We start from the raw sequence: 18,344 nt of genomic DNA on the forward strand, positions 1-18,344 counted from the left end.
ATTCCAGCAAAAAGTCTTGACCAGGCATCTTTAAGTCAGTGTTTCTCCACTAACGTGCCATGGAGGACTGCTGTGGCTTCTCACTCGGGCTTGTAAGGTAGTTCCCTTTTGCTACCACTATGATTCTGCCTTTGATACAACAACAGGCAGACAGAAGGTTGAACTGGCCGCAGTGTCTTCCCTGTGGTGACAGGTGCAACTCCATGCACACCAAGAAAGAAGGAAGCAATAAGCATTTGCAAAGAACTTCATCACATGAGTATTGAAGAGTGATGGGCAGTCAGTCTGCACAAAGAGTAACTCAGTGCTGAAGGATGATCAGTATAACCATGTGATTCCTGTACAGGCAACCTCATCCTTTTGAAAGTACTGCCTAAAATACTAGCATTCAAAAGAATGCTATTCTATTAGAGTTACGCTGTGACAAATAAAGCCTCAATCAAAGGGTTCTTTCTCATCATATAATCACGTAATTAGTCCAGTGAGGGTGTTCCTGGCCAGAGGGTGGTTTTCCTCCACTTGGTGATTCAGGGGCCCAGGCGCCTTCTGACTGGCTCTTCTATCCCTACAGCCAAAGGGCAGCATATGAAGAGAAAGAATGTGCAAAAGTCACCACTGAACCGCCATGACCTGCCAGAGACATATCACTTCCTGCCTAATTGTACTAGAGACAGTCAGAGCCTGTGTAGGTGAAGAGTGCTAGGAAACCTACCCCTGCTGAGGAGCCTCTTCCCAGTAACACCTGTACATGGAGGAGAACACACGCTTCCAGTGAACAACTGCCCTCTTCCATGCAGTCCTAAGCCCAGTGAAGTTGTGAAGCACTAGGTAACGGGTTTTGTTGCTATGTTACATGGAGAAGGGGAGAAAAACCAATACTATCTCCTTAGGAGAACAATGTCTCTTGCTCCCAGTATTTTGTACATGGATCATACCATAGACCTGACAGAGAACCCCATTAAGGTTTTTGAAAAAAGGGGGCCTCCCTGGTGGTGCAAGGGGTTAAGACACAAACCATGAAGCTGTCCACAGCAGCAGGAGTTCCATCCCCGGCCAGGGAGCTACCCACATGGTGCAGCAGACCTCTCCTGACTCGCCCGCTGCTCCCCTCAGCAGTGTATTTCAGTCAATCCACTGTTTCCCACTCTGTCTCTGGTGAATCCTCCCACCCCCACACCTCTGGCCTGTATCCCAGGTCTTGTATGCATAAATAAATAAATCCTTTCTTAAAAAGGCTCTGAGTATTATATCTGAGACTTTCCTTTATTGCCCATTTTCACTCCAGAGACCACACTGGCTCAGGCCTCTGTGCCCATTCCCCTGATGTCCATTTGGTCTGCTGCTCACAATATAGCCACCCTTGACCTCCTGCTGCCACACCATCCTTGCTGTTCACTCTAGTTCAGGAGCCGGCCCCTGGTCTGATTGGCTGTCACTAGGGAGAGAGAGCTGGCTCCAGTGCATGCATGTGGTTTACAGGGCACAACCACTTTCTGGAGAAAGAACTGCCTGGGATCACTTCTAGAGAGAGTGGACATCAAATAGTGAAATGCCACATGAAGGCAGGAATAGTGTCCATCCTGCTGGCCATTTTCCCCATCATATCCTCAGGTGCTTTGCACACTGTTTCAGAAACCCAGATCCCTTGCATCTTGTGGTGCTGAAGACACAAACCCTCAGAACCCTCAGAGGCTGGCTGGCAGGCTTCTGAAGAGTGGAAAGAAACTACACTGTCATTGAATAACTTGTTGAAGAAAAAGAGAGCAAGTGAATGAATGAATGAATGAATGAATACTCATGATCTTGACAAATATTTAGTGACATAGAAAATAGTAAAGATAAAACATTTGGGACAAAAATAGAACACATAATGTATAATCAGTGTGATTATAATTTAGGAATCTCACATGGAAAACAAAAAAGACTGAAATTACTAGTTCTTAACAACTTTCAATACTTCCTAGTCTTTCAATAAATATGTACCATCCAACCCACCAAAGAGTTCAATAGCAGTTCTCACAATGACTATCATTTGCCAATTCAGGCTGATGCCTGACAAAAATGGATGGACTCCATTAAAGTTAAAAAAAAAAAAAAAGGCTTCTGAGTTCTTTCTTCCTAAAGTATTATATCTGGGACTTTCTCTTATTGCCCATTTTTTTTCATTAGGCAATTTTTTTATTTGGTGAATGGTGGGAGATCTAGATCCATTAATTCAACCCATTTCTCTTGAATTCCCTTCGGGATCAATTCAATCAGCTCAATAATCTGGGTTCAATTTTTTAAAAAAAAATCACCCCCAAATTATGTTTGTAAATATTTATAGATTACACATTCATAAAAAGATAATAAGATACAACAGTATCTTTGGCTCCTATATCAGAAACATTTGTTGTTGTTGTTAAAGATTTATTTATTTTTACACAAGAACTGGGGTATAGGCCAGAGGAATGGGAAGGTGAGAGGATGCACCAGAGACAAAGCGGGGAGTAGAACAGGTAGACAGGGAGCAGTGGGCGAGACAAGAGAGGTCTGTCCCACCATGTGTGTCTCTCCCTGGCTGGCCAGGAATCAAACCGGAGCCGCAGAGGCTGCAGACAGCTTCACAGCGCTGCGTTCAACCCGCTGCGCACCTGGGGAGGCCCGAAACAATTTTCTTTTGTATATATTGCTATCTTTTCCAAACCTTCTACAATAAGAATGTAACCGCCAACAGGCATACGAAAAAATGTTCAGCATCACTTGTAATCAGGGAAATGCAAATCAAAACTACGAGATACCATCTTACACCAGTGAGAATGGCACATATTAAAAAAACTGCAAACAACAAATGTTGGTGAGGATGTGGAGAAAAAGGAACTCTTCTACACTGCTGGTGGGAGTGCAAACTGGTCCAACCACTATGGAAAGCTGTGTGGAGATTCCTCAACCTACTAAAGATAGAGCTTCCATATGATCCAGCAATTCCACTCCTAGGTATTTACCCAAAGGACACAAAAACATTAATTCAAAAGGATACCTGCACCCCAATGTTTATTGCAGCACCATTTACAATACGTAAGCTATGGAAACAATCCAAACACCCAAAAATAGATGACTGGATCAAGAAGATGTGGTACACATACACCATGGAATATTACTCAGCAATCAACTCGTGCCATTTACAGCAACATGGATGGAGCTGGAAGGGATCATGCTCAGTGAAATAATCCATAAAGAAAAAGAAAAATACTGGATGGTCTCACTCATAGCAGGAATTTAGAAAACCCAAATAAGGGATCAGGAAAAAGACTAATTATAATAAAGTAAAAATCAAAATCAACAGGCAACTATAAACCAGAGACTCACTGGGGGGAGGAGGGGGAAGGGAGTAGGATCAAAACAAGGGTGGTGGGAATTTTACAGGGACTATATAATCAAGATGAAAATGCATACATTGAACAAAAATGAAAAATGATGTAAAAAATATATATATAATTAAAAAGAAAAGTAACCTTTTCTACAATCAGCTTTAAAAGTCTCTGGTGGTGGTATATTTTTAGTCTATTTAATGTTGCCTCCTGCAGGAACTGTTCTGTCACCACTCCCAAGGGCACCTGGAAGGTCCTCCTCAGCCTTCTCATAGTGTCCTCCAGCTGCCGGAGGTTGTTTGCTTCTCCATCTCCCAACAAGACTCCAAGCTCTTTGAGGGAAAGGACTGATTCTGCAATGTCTCTGAATCCCCAGGCCTAGCACTTAGACTAAGCATTTGTAAAGACTTGTGGATCAGATGAAGTCAAAGAAGTATACAATTCAGGTGTCTGCACTCTAAATCCAGATGCATCTTTTCTGAGACTTTAGGAATCCAAGATTTGCTCCAAGGTTGGCCTAACCTGGGGCTGGGAAGAACCTGGGAAGCAAATGGGAAGATTTTGAATAACCACCCCCCTTCCCCCAACCCCAACAGTCAGCATCCGGGTTGTGGAACCCAGTGGGTTTTCCTGGCGAAAGTCAAGATTAGTCATGTGATGCCACTTGGAGGATTCCCCCAGTCTGCTCAGCTCATTCCTTAGGCATCACTCACTTCAGGGATCCTCCCTATGGAACAAAGGAAACCCCGGGACTTGGGACTGGCCTTTTTTCCACCAACAGCTGGTAGTAGTTTGCATTTAAATCTAAACCACAATTAAAATAAGGGTGCTGTGGGGAGAAGGGGTGCTGGGAGTTACACACTGGCTAGGAGAACTTAGGTTCTCTCTAAATTTCTTCCAGAAAGTTCTTCTAAAGGGCTGTGAGGACCATATAGCTCAAAAGGAAGGCTTTGAAAATTAAACATGAAATTTAAACCAATCCCTGGCTCAACAATGGGTGTGTACCGTCCCGGAGCCAGGCGCTTCACAGCACCCTCCTACCCCCACCCTCAAGGGGCCGGCGCCAGCTGGGAACTGGGCTTCTTCGCCAGATGCCGGTGGATCTGGGGGTGCGGGGCAGACCTAGAAGACCCTTAGGACAGTCCTCCAGGAGCCTGATCTGGAAACGATTCAATCTGACGCCTTCACGAACGTTCGGGCTCCTCCTGCCCCTCCCTGCAGTGTCATCTAGAAAGTAATTCCTAGACGTGCAGATTACCGCAGAGTGGCTCACCGTCGGCTCAGAGTCAGGGCGCCGCACCCACGGAACGCCTGGATTCTTTGATTTCCACACTCACTCACTTTCTAAATTCAAACCCGAGGGGAAGGGCTCGGCCGAGGGTGGGGGAAATCTTTGAGAGCCTCTGGGAGTAAGTGAAGTTTACAACAGAGCTCTCGCTGGGGACGGCCGAGGCCCGGCGCGCGGCGCGCGCGCACAGCCACAGAGAGAAGGGTGTGAGCGCCGCACCGGGTGTCTGTGCCGGGGGGAGGAGAAGGGGGTGGGGTGAGCGGAGGCCAAGATCCCCCGCCCAGGCTCCTCCTGCCACGGCCCCCCCTCCACGCGCCCTGCATACTAAGGCGCCCGGTCCTCCGCGCTCCACTCCCTGGCCGAGCTTCCCAGCTACCCGAACGTCCCCCTTGCGCCTCGCCACCAAGGTGAGTTCCGCCCCCGGCTCCCTGGCCCTCCCATCCCCCCGACCCGGCCCCCGGGGGTAACCCCCTCCTCGGTTGTGCTGGCCCCCCCAGCCCGGCTTCCCTGGATGTCCCAGGCACCTTGGGGCCTCGTTGGGGAGTGGCTGCGCCCCCGGCAACACCTAGGCTAGGCGAGCCGCGTCCCTCCTGGACCCTGGCGCGCCCCCAACCCAGATCCTCACGGACGGGCGCAGGGGGCTCTTGTGCTTTGGGTCAGGACCTCGGTGGCGGCGTCCGGTATCCGCTTTCTCCGACTTTTTGGGTCATCTTTCTTTACTCCCACTTTCCTAGTTTCCACTAGTCCCCGAGTTATCCGAACCCTCTCTTGCGGCCCCCACCCTGTCTTGGCCAGCATGTTTCTTTGTGCTGCTGGCTGACCGCTGTCCACATGCTCGTAGCCTCCTCCCGAGCTGGCTGGCGGGCAGACCGGAGAAGCTGGGGAGGGTCGGGGTTGCAGGGGAGGGCTGGGCAGTCCGCAGCTGTGGGATTCCCTTCCTAAAGCACAGTCTTTGGTTCCTCATCCTGACGCTTCAGGTTGGGCTTCCTGTTGTTTGTCTGCTAGACCGCAGGTTCTCACTGCTGAGGGAGGTCTACGTTTTCTTTATAAACCGATTTTGCAAGGGGCCAGGGAGCTATGTGAAGTGATTTCTCTACTTCCCTTCTTTTTAGCTTAAACAAGGGGCCTAATGAGGGATTGTCTCACCCATTAATCTGGCCCAGTGCAATGAACCACACGCTGCTGGCGCCTAGTCACAGTTTGAACTTGGCCAAAGGCATAGCGCTTCCTCCAGCTCTGGACACTGCACTCCCGCCTTAGCCGGCTCCACCTAACTGGTGGTGAGGAACGCAGAGCGGGCTGCAGGCCCGGCACATGGAGTCCTAGGCTGCATCCTGAGATACATTAATTAAGCCCACCCTGCCTCGCTTCCGAGGGCTGCTGGGCGCATTCTGCAGGGCGTGGCTAGCACAGAGGCTCCGGGATTCTGCTAGTGGTGGAGGCCTGTGACTCAGCTGTGAGACCATGTGGGTGTGGCTCTCTAGCTTCAGATCCTCTCTTGCAGATGGCTCGGACAAAACACTATCTAAAGGAAAAGGAGAACTGTGCCATCTTAGAGGGCATTTTCCAACAGGAAGTGAGTCACACCAGAGTTGGCCTGCATTCTGAGGAGGGCTTTCTTGATCAAACCGTGGGTGAGGGCAGCAATTAGATTGGCAGCGCCATGGCCAGACACTGCTATTTGCCTGCTGGCAGGCTGCCCCAGCTTTACTTGGGAGGTAGCTATTCCCGTTAAGAGGTTCGCAGTTGCTGCAGATTTTTTTTTTTCCCCTGCAGCTTGAGTTTCAATCTGCAGCAGTGGATTTTTATATAGTGTGCTTCAGGTGAGACCAGTCCCATGAGACACTCTGTCAGTGTGATCTTTGCCTCCTAGGAGTTTTCAGCAACTTGTTAAAGGCAATACCCAGTCTGGGGCAGGAATGAGTTCATACAGCTCATCTGAAATTTCTTCATCAGCCCTGCCCCCACAGAGTTCTATTTAGTTTTTATTTATTTAACCATCTCTTCTAAATGGTATTACCTTCCTTATAGCCAGAAGCTACTTTATTCATCAGTTAGAGTTTCTCGTTTCAGTTCTTCAGATTTTCTTGAGGGTCTGGTAGGCATAAAGCCTCCTGGTTTAGGGTAATGTTCTCCCTGGATTTTCCCGGATATAACATCAGATGGGCCTTGTCTTCCCATGTCTGGCCAGCCCAGACTTCGGCAGCTGCCCCAACGAGGTCAGGTCTTCGGCTGGGTGGACCTGAGACTGAGTTCCTCCCTGCTTTCCACTGACAGTTCCAAAAATATGTTTTTTTTAGCGTACTACCCATTTGGTATGCCCTTGGACACAATCCAGTCTTTTAAAGTTGAGGGAAACAATAGAATTCTTTCAGGATTATAATGTATAAATTTGCACTTAGCATGCTGAAAAAACTGGACTAATATTTTAAGATCTTTCTTAAGCTTCTCATTTTCCTGGGAACTCAACAATTTAGGAATCTCACATCAGGAACAAAAAAGAATGATTGTACTTATTTTTAACAATTGTCAGCACTTTCTAGCCCTTTACTAAATAACTACCACCCAACCCACCAGTGCAATCGCAGTTCTTCAATGACTGTCATTTGCCAATTCAAGCTGATGCCTGACAACTCTTCAAGGAAAAATGGACCCCATTAAAGAAGAAAAGACTTCTGAGTTCTTTCTTCCAAATGGATTGCATCTAGAACTTTCCTTTGCTGTCCACTTTTACAGTGGGCAAGTTTTATGTTTGGCAAAGGGTGGGAGAGATAGACTGGATCTAGATCCAGTGCCTCAACTATTGTTTTCTGAATTCCCTCTAGGGATCAAATTCAAGAATGCCTTCTGGTTCGATTTAAAACAAAAAATACGTGTTTTTCTTTTCCTCAAAGCAAAAGAAAGGAAACCTCAAACACATTTTAAATAACAGATATTTATTTTTTACTGAGCCTGCCAATTATTTTCTGGGTGGGCTGAGAAAATTGGGGTATACACAAGACACAGGAGAGCAAAATAAATCAGACCTCTGACTCTTTAGAAGTATCTTTTTGAAATCCCTGCCGGGATCTGGGAATAGGTCCAGAGCAAACATATGGAACTGCTCAGGAACACTTTTCTAAGGACACCTCCTGCCTCCCCACAACTCACAGAAGGATCAAAATTTACATTATTGTCCCTTTTTTAAAAAAAAAAAAAGATATATTTTATTTGTGATACAAGAGCTGGGGTGTAGGCCAGAGGTGTGGGGGATGAGAGGATTCACCAGAGACAGAGTAGGGAACAGAACACGTGGATCTACTGAAATGCACTGCTGAGGGGAGCAGCAGGCGAGACAGAAGAGGTCTGCTGTGCCATGTGGGTTAGCTCCCTGGCTGGGGATTGAACTCATGCCTCAGTGGCTGGCAATAGCTTGATAGTGCTGAGACTTAACCCCTTGCACCACCAGGGAGTTCCTTATTTCATTCTTAATGAGTCCATGAACAGTCTCTAGCTCACAATCCCCAGCAGGACACTACATATGGGGAATTCGTTCAAGGAACCCCCAGTTAGAAACAGAATTAGCTAGAGGTCAGGAAATCTATTTAAATAATCTGCACTAGCTAGTGAACCCTAAAAAGGCAAGCACCCGTGGCTTATTCATGTGCACACATGTGTGCCTAACACCATGACCAGGACATGCAAAGTAGGTGTTCAATGTAGGAGACCCCAATATGAAAACCGAATTCCTACCACTGAAGCCTAGAATTTTTCTACACAGAAAAAGCAGAGGAACTTCCAAGTCTCCATTCTTGAAATCTATTGCCTAGGCAAACAAGCATAGGGCATTTACAGACATCAGACTAAAGTGATTTAATAAAAGAATGAGAGAACAGAGCCTCCCTGATGGCGCAAGGGGTTAAGACACAACCTATGAAGCTGTCCGCAGCCACTGCAGCACGAGTTCAATCCCCAGCCAGGGAGCTACCCACATGGCACAGCAGACCTCTCCTGACTCACTCGCTGCTCCCCTCAGCAGTGTATTTCAGTCAGTCTGCCTGTTCGTTCCCCACTCTGTCTCACCCCCAACACCTCTGGCCTGTAACCCAGTTCTTGTATGCATAAATAAATAATTCTTTTAAAGAAAAAATGAGGGGACAATGAGGTAGTTAGAGAGTAGTGAGAGAGCAGAGCCATCCAGAAGTGTGGAGTAGAAAGCAGGGTGAACTAAAACAAGCGTACGGAGAATGAAGTCGTGTCAGGGTCTGGCCAGACCTGTTTAGCAGGACACATGTTCTCCCTCTGTGTTTGGAATGTGTTTGCCTGTAAGCTGTACTGTTCCACTCCTAGGTCACTCTTTCTTAGCCCTTCCCTGCTCACAGCCTGCTGAGCTCTGAGCTACAAGATTTTCAGTCCAAACGTGGGTAGTCACCCGTGCATCTCGGCTCCTGCCGAGGGGATTGTTTGATTTAGTCATTCAGCACTTACTTAATGGTTCATGGATAAAGCAGAATAACACACAGTTCTTAAGCAAGAGAAACTTAAATATAAACTGGAGAGACAGGTACATGATTGAGTGGTTGAGTGTTTCAGGTGCTGCACAGCTGCAGCCCCTAGGCCTCCAGTCACACAGTATCTGCCCATGCACGGGAGTGGAGCTTGTGGAGTGGCCGGGGACAGGTATGTGTGTGTGAAGGACAAATTCAATCCCTAAACTGCTGCTTTAGTGACCAGCGGTCAGCACTATAGGCAGCCCTGCCCAAACGGGAGAGCCTGGCGGGCTGAGTCAGCGGGGAAGTCATTGCGCCCGGAGAAAAGCTACGTGAGTTCAAGGGGGTGGCTCGGGAATTGTTGCTTTATTTTGTGTCAGTCATTTATATGTCTGTATAATGTTGGGGCTACATTTTTACTCCTCCACTTGTATATAATCTTCACTCAACCTCCACCAAACCTCCCCTGCCAGTGCACTATCCCCCCACTTCCTTCTCCCCTACCTGTCAACCTCTCTCCACCGTCCCCTCTGGTAACCAGCAGATTTTTCAGCAACTCTGTTTCTTGGTTATTTACATTCCACAGATAAGTGAAATCATCACAACCTTTCTCTCACTTTCTGACATACTTCATTTGCCATATTCACCTATGTATTCTCAATGAGATATTACTCAGCCATTAAAAAAAGGTGAAATCATGCCTTTTGGGACTATTTTCCAAGAGGACAGTTTGAATCAGCTTTGTCAATATGTCTGCTCACCCAAAACAGAATTACTTGCTTGGAGCCGAGGTCAGTGCCTAGGACCTATGGGCACTGAGGAAGCTGGGGCTTTTCTGCTTTTCAGCACTGTTTTCACCTAAAGCCTTAGTTCTCCTGGCTAGCCCCTGTGCTGCTTTCCTACTGCAGAAGCTCTCCAGGACACATGGGGAGTCAGCTGATGCCGTGTTCACACCCAGTGCTCAATGGCATGTCAGTGGGGCAGGGATGTGACCTCAGAGTGGAAAGTGCCACCCCTTCAGGGAGCATGTGGTGACCTGAGACCTGAGTGTCACTCAGGGAAGACTGGCCTCCAGGCTTAGAGAAGACACTCGAGGGTGGATATTCCTCTGAGGATTTCCTCAACTGACAAATCCTCCATTGGCCTATTTCCCTATATTAGGGGGCCTTACCCTGCTGCGTGCCCTTCTCTGGCTCTGCAGCATAATTTCCTTCTGCTCTGGCCTGTGAAGAAAGTGAAGTCGGTGTTCCACAGCCGGTTCCAAGTTCTGGGATCTTTGGGTCTTGGTCATGGAGTGCTGTCCCCCCCCCCCCCCGCCCCACCTGAGCTTAGGCACAAGTATTTCTAAACCCCTGTGGCTGCTGACTCCTGAGTTATTTCAGAACTGGGGTGAAACCCCACGTCCTTCTCCCAGAGGTGATTCATTCGCTTCTGTTCTCTTAAGTTGCTGGATTTCCAGAACCAAAGCTGGGAAGTCACACCCCATAGAAGCCATGACCATCTGCATCTGTATGAAGGATGGGGATGAGATCCTGCGGGAAGAGAGGGGATGGGTGTGGCTGCCCTGGAATTCCTCTCGGAGTGGACCGTGTGTTGTTAATTTGCTGCTCTCCAAGAGAACCGTCTTCCAGATGAATCATGCCAGACTCCGGCTTATAGCATTCTCTTGAGTAGTAGTCTTTGGCAGGCTGCTTCCTGCATTTTTCTGGGGATTAAGTAAGACTTAAGGCTGAAGGACCCAAGTAGAATTTACAATTGTTAGGTGTAATTACTCAGTCATTGGGTTCACCAACTCCACCTTCTTGTCTGTTGAATACACATCTGTCAGTAGCAGGAAGCGGACCAAAAGCTGTCTTGGGTTCTGATCTGCACTCTTCACAGGGGAAGGTGCCAGCCCCTCCATACACCCGTGCTTACAACCCATTCTTGTGATTTTGGAGGGGGGACTGGAATATGACAGTCTCCATTCAGGTTCACCTGTTTTCTTTCCAGTAGTGCTTTTCAGGTGAAGTCAGAACTACTCTGTTCAGGCTAAAGCATGCCTTCCAACTAGCCAAAATCCACTGAGCTCCTATTCAGCACAGGCATTGGGTCTTGATGAGTCTTACCGCCATCATCACACCTGCATCTGCTGATCTGATGTATTTCCTTTCTTCTAAATGCTTCATGATATTCTCTGGGGAGTAGAGAGGCAGGAACACAATGTCTAGGGTCCAACCTGCTGTGGCACATCAGTGTTGTCCCCTCTTGGTCCAAAAAAAAACAGGGTCTCACCCGCAAGTACAGGCTGAGTGCCTGGAGAAGTGCTGGGTGATCCAACACTTCGAGTTCAGGAGCTGATGCTCATCTACCCTATCACCTGGTGCTGGGGGGCTGAGCAGCCAGCCATCCAGGCCGCCTTCCCTCACCCCAGCCCTCTCCACCCCTTCCTCTGTCCTTTCTTTTTGATGAGAGGCTGTTTAGTGGGGTGGGTGGTGAGCGTAGGGTTGAGGGAGTCTCAGGCATAAGGCTGAAGGAAGCAAGCGGGGGAGCAGTGACAAAAATGTGGCCAGTTTCCTGGTTTCCCCCTGGTAGGTGGGTCCAGATAGCTGGGCTGCTGTGCTCTGTGGAGAGGGGTGTTCCCAACACTCCCTTCCTGTGTCCCATTCCCTTCCTGGGGGTTGTGGGGAGGGGAGCACTTGTTTCTTGCAGTGGCATCAGTCCCCAAGCTCTGTTCGGGTGGTTGTTCTGAGGCCTGTGGTCCAGCAGGGAGACACTTCGACTGGGCTGGTGGGTCACCTTCCCAGCTTCTCCTCCCCCAGCCACCCCCTGGGCCAGTCCCTCATCTTGGCTTTTGTGTTCTCTTTTGGCATTGCTGGATTTCCTGGCCAGAGCCACACCTGTCCTCCTCCCAAGGGTATCCTCAGGAAGCTGCCCTTTGTATAGGTACTGGGCTCCTAGAAGGGTCTTGAAGGGCTGGCTCATGGCCCATTGGGTGAGGTCAGAGTGTTCTTGGCCAGGGGGTGTCAGAGACTCAGCCAGGGCTTGGGGCCAGTTATGGGCATACAGCACCTGAATCCTCTGTTGGCCTCATCCTGCACTGTGTTCAAGCTCCCTGCTGCCTCTCCAAGGTCTCTCTGGAGCTGCAGGAGGGTTCAGAGAGCAGCAGCCCATTCCCTCATCCTCCTATCTCCTGAAGTCATCTTAGTTTTCTGGGATGAGGTAGGGGCACCCCAAGCCCATGGTTTGGCTTTGAACATGCCCCCACTCTTGGAGTGGGGGAGGTGGCAACATCACTTCTCCAGTTTTCTTGTAGCATCGTTCTCAGGCCTGACTGTTGCAGGCTTTCCCCTGCCCAAGCCCAGGCCTGCCCTTCACCACCACCTCTGCCCTATGTCTGGGTCCACATGCTCTTTGGGAAGGGGGAGACCCAAGAAGCATAATACAATACAAGGGCTTGGCCCTTAAGTCTGGGCTGAGGTTGGGGTAGGAGCCACCAGAATCACAGCAGAGGCCCAGTGCCCGCTTCCCTCTCAGGCAGGGTCCAGACCACTGCCTTCCTGTATCCTCCTGCCCTGCGCCCCTCGGGCCCCCAGCTCCTTGCACCTTCATTGCTGTTTGAGTTAAAACCTCTTTTCCACACCTCTCAAAATATAAACTCTTCATGATGAAAAGCCCTTGCTCTCCTACTGCCCCCCAGACTGTGTCTAGCGCTGCTAAAAGCACATTAGGTCCCTGGAGGAGTTCTATACTGTGACTTGTTCCTTCTCGAGGAACTAGATAGTGGGCTCTGGGTAGCTTTTATTTGGGTCAGTCAGCTGCATTTTACTACCAGAGATGCAATTATGTTTGTTGCAATCAACAAGAAGTTCAGAACTCTAGAGAAGAATGCCCACCCAGCTGACAAAATTGATTTGTAAGCAGATTTCTAAACCCTAGAATTAGACTGAACTATGTTACCTGCTTATGCTTAGAGGGTTAGAGTTTTCATATAAATCAGGCTTGACTTTCATATAAATCAGACTTGACTCTGATACAGCCATGTCTCAGAGCCCCAGGACCAGCACCAAAAGACAAAAAATCTGTTCTTTAGAAGATGTTGTGTAAGTTAAAAAGAGGGACAGATTTTGCTTCCCCAAATGATTAGAATTTTCATTCCTCACTAGGTGACTTATGCAGAATTAGCAGGCAATCAGATAACTCGCTAGTGAGTGAGAGGACCTGAGTGCCTGTTTCCATCAGCAGGAGGCCAAAACTTGGGGTCAACTGGTTCTTAGACTCACTGAATTTTACAGCTAGAAAGGAGCAATGGCTAATCTATTCACCCTCCTCCCACTTATCATCAGAAGATAACCTGTGGACACTGCATGTGGCTTGAAAGTTAAACTACACTCTTTCTTTGCCTCCTTTAATAGGTTTCAAAAGACCTCATCAAAATGCCATCTCAAATGGAACATGCCATGGAAACAATGATGTTCACCTTTCACAAATTTGCTGGGGATAAAGGCTACTTAACGAAGGAGGACCTGCGAGTACTCATGGAAAAGGAGTTCCCTGGATTTTTGGAAGTAAGTGTTGAAAGGCTTAGAAAGAACCAGACAGAAAAATCAGTGCTTCTAGACCCTGGTTCCTTGCCCTTGCTCTTCCCAGCCTTTCCTAGGGAGGCCACTACAAGAAAGGTGTTCTCATCCACTTCTTTGTCAAACATGATTGAGTGCTGATTGCTTGTAAGACATTATAGAGGAAACAGAAGGTAAAGACACAGCCCCTGCTCTTGAGAGCTTATGATTTGTAGGCAAAATAAGACAACACACAAATAACCACAAGACAGGGAGTTTGTTAGAACGAATCCATCTGGGGCCTCCCTGGTGGCACAGGTGGTTGAGCGCTGCACTGTGAAGCTGTCCGCAGCCTCTGCAGCACAAGTTCAATCCCGGCCAGCCGGTGAGAATCTCACATGGCACAGCAGACCTCTCCTGTCTCACCCGCTGCTCCCCTCAGCAGTGTATTTCATCAGTCTGCCTGTTCTGCTCCCCACTCTGTTTCTGGTGAGTCCTTTCACTCCCCCCCTGCCCACCTCTGGCCTGTACCCTGGTTCTTGTATAAATAAATAAGTCTTTAAAAAAAAAAAAAGAAAAAGATTGCATCTGGAGTCATCTGTGCCTACGGGGACAGTTACAGGAACAAAGGCCTCTCACCTGAGAGCATGAACCAGGGAATGGCTGCTGTCAGCTCATAATAAACCAGGTGTGGAGATCCACATCCTGCTTGCATCTGCTCTGAGCAACTTGAATCTCCTCCTGTCCCTTCATATTAAGGCTTTAAACTCATTTTTCTAACTCGAGCCTTTAAAGGAATGGTCTATCTGATGACAGCCCGGCATCACTCCAGAAACTGATGCTTCCCACATTAAAATGTTCTGAGAACTGAGCACAACTTGGGTTGATGCCTCCCTGTGGACACTGAGAGATAGTGATGACTGAAAGAGGCTCTGCCATCAGCTAAACACATCGCAGGACCTTAGGTCACAAGGCATCCTTGTCCTTCCACTCTGTAGGCCTGCGAGAGATGGCTGCTGCCTTGAACTGAAGTGAAACTTTGCTTGACTAAATACGAGGTTGAAATCAAGCCCATCTTTCCCTGCCACAATTGTAGTCACTTGAAAGAACTGCTTCTGAAGTCACCTGTGTCCACTGGTGTGGAGTAATGCATCAGCCTCTTATAGGTGAAGGGAGGTGATGGCAGAGGCTGGGGGTCCTGCCTGCTCAACGGCACATCAATCAAGCCCCCAGTTCTCATTCAGTCAGTGCAGGGTTTTGTAATACGCAAAACAGGGGTGTTACCTGGTCATTGATACCAGTTAAACAAACAGATATAAAGAGCGTAGCCAGTGTCTCAGAATTGAAATCACCCAATGCTATCCCAGAATGAGTTAGGATGTGCTGCTCCTTTGCTTTCCTGCTGCCCTGTGATATAATGCCAGAGCAGGGGTTAGGAGGTCTGGCTTGGCCCCGCTAACTCTGGGCAGGGTGCTTCAGCTTGCTGGGCCTCATTTACCCCCTCTGTAAAATGAGAGGGCCCTACCTGGTTACCTCCCAAGTCACTTTCACTTTCTGGTATCCTTCCAGGCAAGGACAGAAGGTAAGGACATAATGTGCTGATTGTAAGCCTGCCAGTCACGGAACAATGGTGTTCTTAGTACTACACATGTTAATCATGTCACTGAAGAAGTCAGAAGCCAGGATGGATGTCACATGAGACCAGACCCTTCCTCACTGAAGGCTTTGTGGCATGAGGAAAATAAAGGGTGTCTATAGCATGCAGTGCTGAACCCACAGTGTAATTTATTCCAGGCCTGAGCTCATCATTCCAGACAACACCCACTCGCTGCACTGACAGAGTATTTTGTTGCCCAAGTTGACCCTGTATATCCTCAAATTTCACTTGTTTTGACCACAGCCAGGAAGCTGGGGGTGAGGCCAGGATTAACTGAGACCCACCCAAAGTAAGGGACCTGCAAAGAACAGGCAATAGTTGATAACTAAGATATTTGGGAAATGCTGCTGCTTTACCTGGAGGGATGTTTGAGTGCAGTTTGCAAATACACAGCATGCTTGAGACCCAGTGTCAATTTCCTCACGGTGTGCAATCAATGGATTCATAAATTCCTTGCCTGAGCCCTTTAAAACCTCCAGGGAGGGCCTCCTCGGTGGCGCAGCGGTTGAGCGCTGGGTTGCGAAGCTGCCCGCAGCCTCTGCAGCGCCGGTTCGATCCCCGGCTGCTCCCCGGCCACCAGAGGAGGGTCCCACATGGTGTGCAGACCTCTCCTGCTGCCCGCTGCTCCCCTCAGCAGTGTGCTTCGGTCCTTCTGCCTGCTCTGCTCCCCGCTCTGGCTCTGGTGAATTCTCTCACCCTCCCGTGCTTCTGACTATACCCAGTGCATGTATAAACAAAAAAAAAAAAAAAACAAACAAACAAACAAACAAATAAATAAAACATGCCTCTATTAAAAAAATAAATAAAAAAAAAAAAAAAATAAAATAAAACCTCCAGGGACCATCAGTTCTCTGATTGATGGCATGGGTTCCCCAGGAGAAACCACACTTTACTGCTTCTAACCATCACTCAAAAAAAGAGTGATCAATCTAATCACCATGGAAGATGAAAAAAAAAAAAAAAAAGCCAAAGGGATTAGGGCATTAGGTCATGAGGAGTTTATGCCTCCATTATATATTTTCCTAATTAACCTTGTCCAATGGAAAACATCCAGTGAAGAGTATAAGATGGCATAGATTTACCAACTCACTAAGAACAGGAGCAATCTCGGAGACTAGTCCCACCTCCTCAATTCATACTTGATACACACGAAGGCCCACTACGCTGTGGGCCACGTGGCTAATGTGACATGAAGCCACACTAGCATGACCTCGGCTGTGCCAAAAAGTGAGGAGACATGAGGGCCCTCTGTCCATCCTCTCCCAACCTAACACACTCTGGGTATCATTAGCCCTTCTTTAAAATCAGAGGACAAAGATCTAAAACTGACTCCCTATATAATCTTGCTATTTTTTTCATAATTTTTCTTTTTTGAAAAATTGACTATGCGCCAGGAATTAAAGTTTGATGAGAGAATAACTACAAATATATTTCTCTTTGATAAGAGAAAAACTACAAAGTGGGGGGCCTGGTGGCCCAGGGGTTAAGTTTTCAGCACTATCACCACTGTGGCCTAAGTTCATCCCCAGCAAGGGAGCTAACCCACATGCACAGCAGACCTCTCCTGTCTCTCCTGCTGCTCCCCTCAGCAGTGCATTTCAGTAGATCCACCTGTTCTGCTCCCCACTCTGTCTCTGGTGAATCCTCTTACCCCCCCCCCATACCTCTGGCCTACACCCCAGCTCTTCTACATATATACACAAAAAAACAACACTACAAAGTAGGGGACTTTTGGATGGTTGTTAGGTAGAATCTCATGATTTTGAAAACTATGGGAGCAGCTGAACTGTAAGCAAAGCAGGTCAGAAATCAAGCTGGTGGATCAGCGGCCAGCGTGGTGGGCTAAGAATCAAGACGCCTGGAGCTGGCTCTCTCACTGGCCTCCTCTTCCCAGAAACAGGACTTTCCTAAGGCCCCCATAGTTAAATGAAAGAATGCCATAAAAATTTCTTTATTAGCTTAAAATAAATAAGAACTTGCTGAGTTTCTCCTTCAAGGCAAAAAAAAAAAAAAAAAAAAAAACCCTACATTTTGGTGACCCCCCCCAAAGATCACTTATGACCTAAAACAAGGGTTCAGAGAATTGAGAAATCAGATATATGGTTGTCAGCAGTACAAATCAAAAAAGCTTATCATTAATGGGTATTTCTTGCTTTTGTTCTTTTTTTTTTTTTTTTTTCCCCAGAATCAAAAAGACCCCCTGGCTGTGGACAAAATAATGAAGGACCTGGACCAGTGCCGAGATGGCAAAGTGGGCTTCCAGAGCTTCTTCTCCCTGATTGCGGGGCTCACCATTGCCTGCAACGACTATTTTGTAGTACACATGAAGCAGAAGGGAAAGAAGTAGGCGGCCAGGACGGGTACCCCTGCCCCGTGAGAGTCATATCCAAGGGTCCCTTAAGGAATCTGCCCCACGGCTTCCCCTTGATAAGGATTTCATGAGCAAACTGGGACCCTTAGAAAATGTACAGATCAAATCCAACCCCCATTGGCCACAAAAGAAAGAAAAGTTAATGCAAGCCAGATAAGCTCTTGGTTTTATATTGCTTGCCTCCTCTTGCCCTCAATAAAAAAAATTCCTTTTTTAGTTACGGATTTGTGATAGAATGTTTGTTCCTTCTTCCAAAATGCTGTTCCCTGCTTCATTTCAGAAGAACTTGCAAGCCTTGGGCACCAGTGCATGGCCAGAGCTCCCTCCACAGACCAGGCAAAGTAGGAAAGCACTCTCCATTCAGGCCAGGTCCTGACTTCTCTCACTGATATGCCCTTGTAGTTGCATCTAACTGAAGAACCAAAACTCCAAGGATTAAGAGAAGGCACATCAGGAATATGTTCTAGTTTTATCATTACTGAGCATACTCTAGCCCAGTTAAGCCAGTGCCTTTCCATCCAGCACTTTGGATGTCTGAGCTGTCTGAGTCCCTTTTTCATAGCAAAGTTTCAGCAAACTCTAAGGTAAAGATAAGTGCATAAGAGAATTAATTGAAAAAGGGAGAGAGTCTAGTATAATGCCTCAGTAGCAACATCACATTAGCATTTATT

At 47.7% G+C, this 18,344-nt stretch overlaps 1 protein-coding gene across 1 annotated transcript; it reads left to right on the top strand.

The window, feature by feature from the left end:
- The first annotated feature begins 4,913 nt into the window (after positions 1-4,913).
- Positions 4,914-17,892, top strand: S100A10 (S100 calcium binding protein A10). The gene is made up of 3 exons (XM_037499744.2): positions 4,914-5,045; positions 13,502-13,654; positions 17,488-17,892. Exons 2-3 carry the CDS (start codon positions 13,523-13,525, stop codon positions 17,647-17,649), a joined length of 294 nt encoding a protein of 97 aa, XP_037355641.1. The 5' UTR covers positions 4,914-5,045; positions 13,502-13,522; the 3' UTR covers positions 17,650-17,892.
- Positions 17,893-18,344: the final 452 nt, after the last annotated feature.

The sequence above is a fragment of the Talpa occidentalis genome, unplaced genomic scaffold (assembly GCF_014898055.3).
Source record: "Talpa occidentalis isolate TD23 unplaced genomic scaffold, MPIMG_talOcc4v2.1 talOcc4.9, whole genome shotgun sequence".
Lineage (NCBI taxonomy): Eukaryota > Metazoa > Chordata > Mammalia > Eulipotyphla > Talpidae > Talpa > Talpa occidentalis.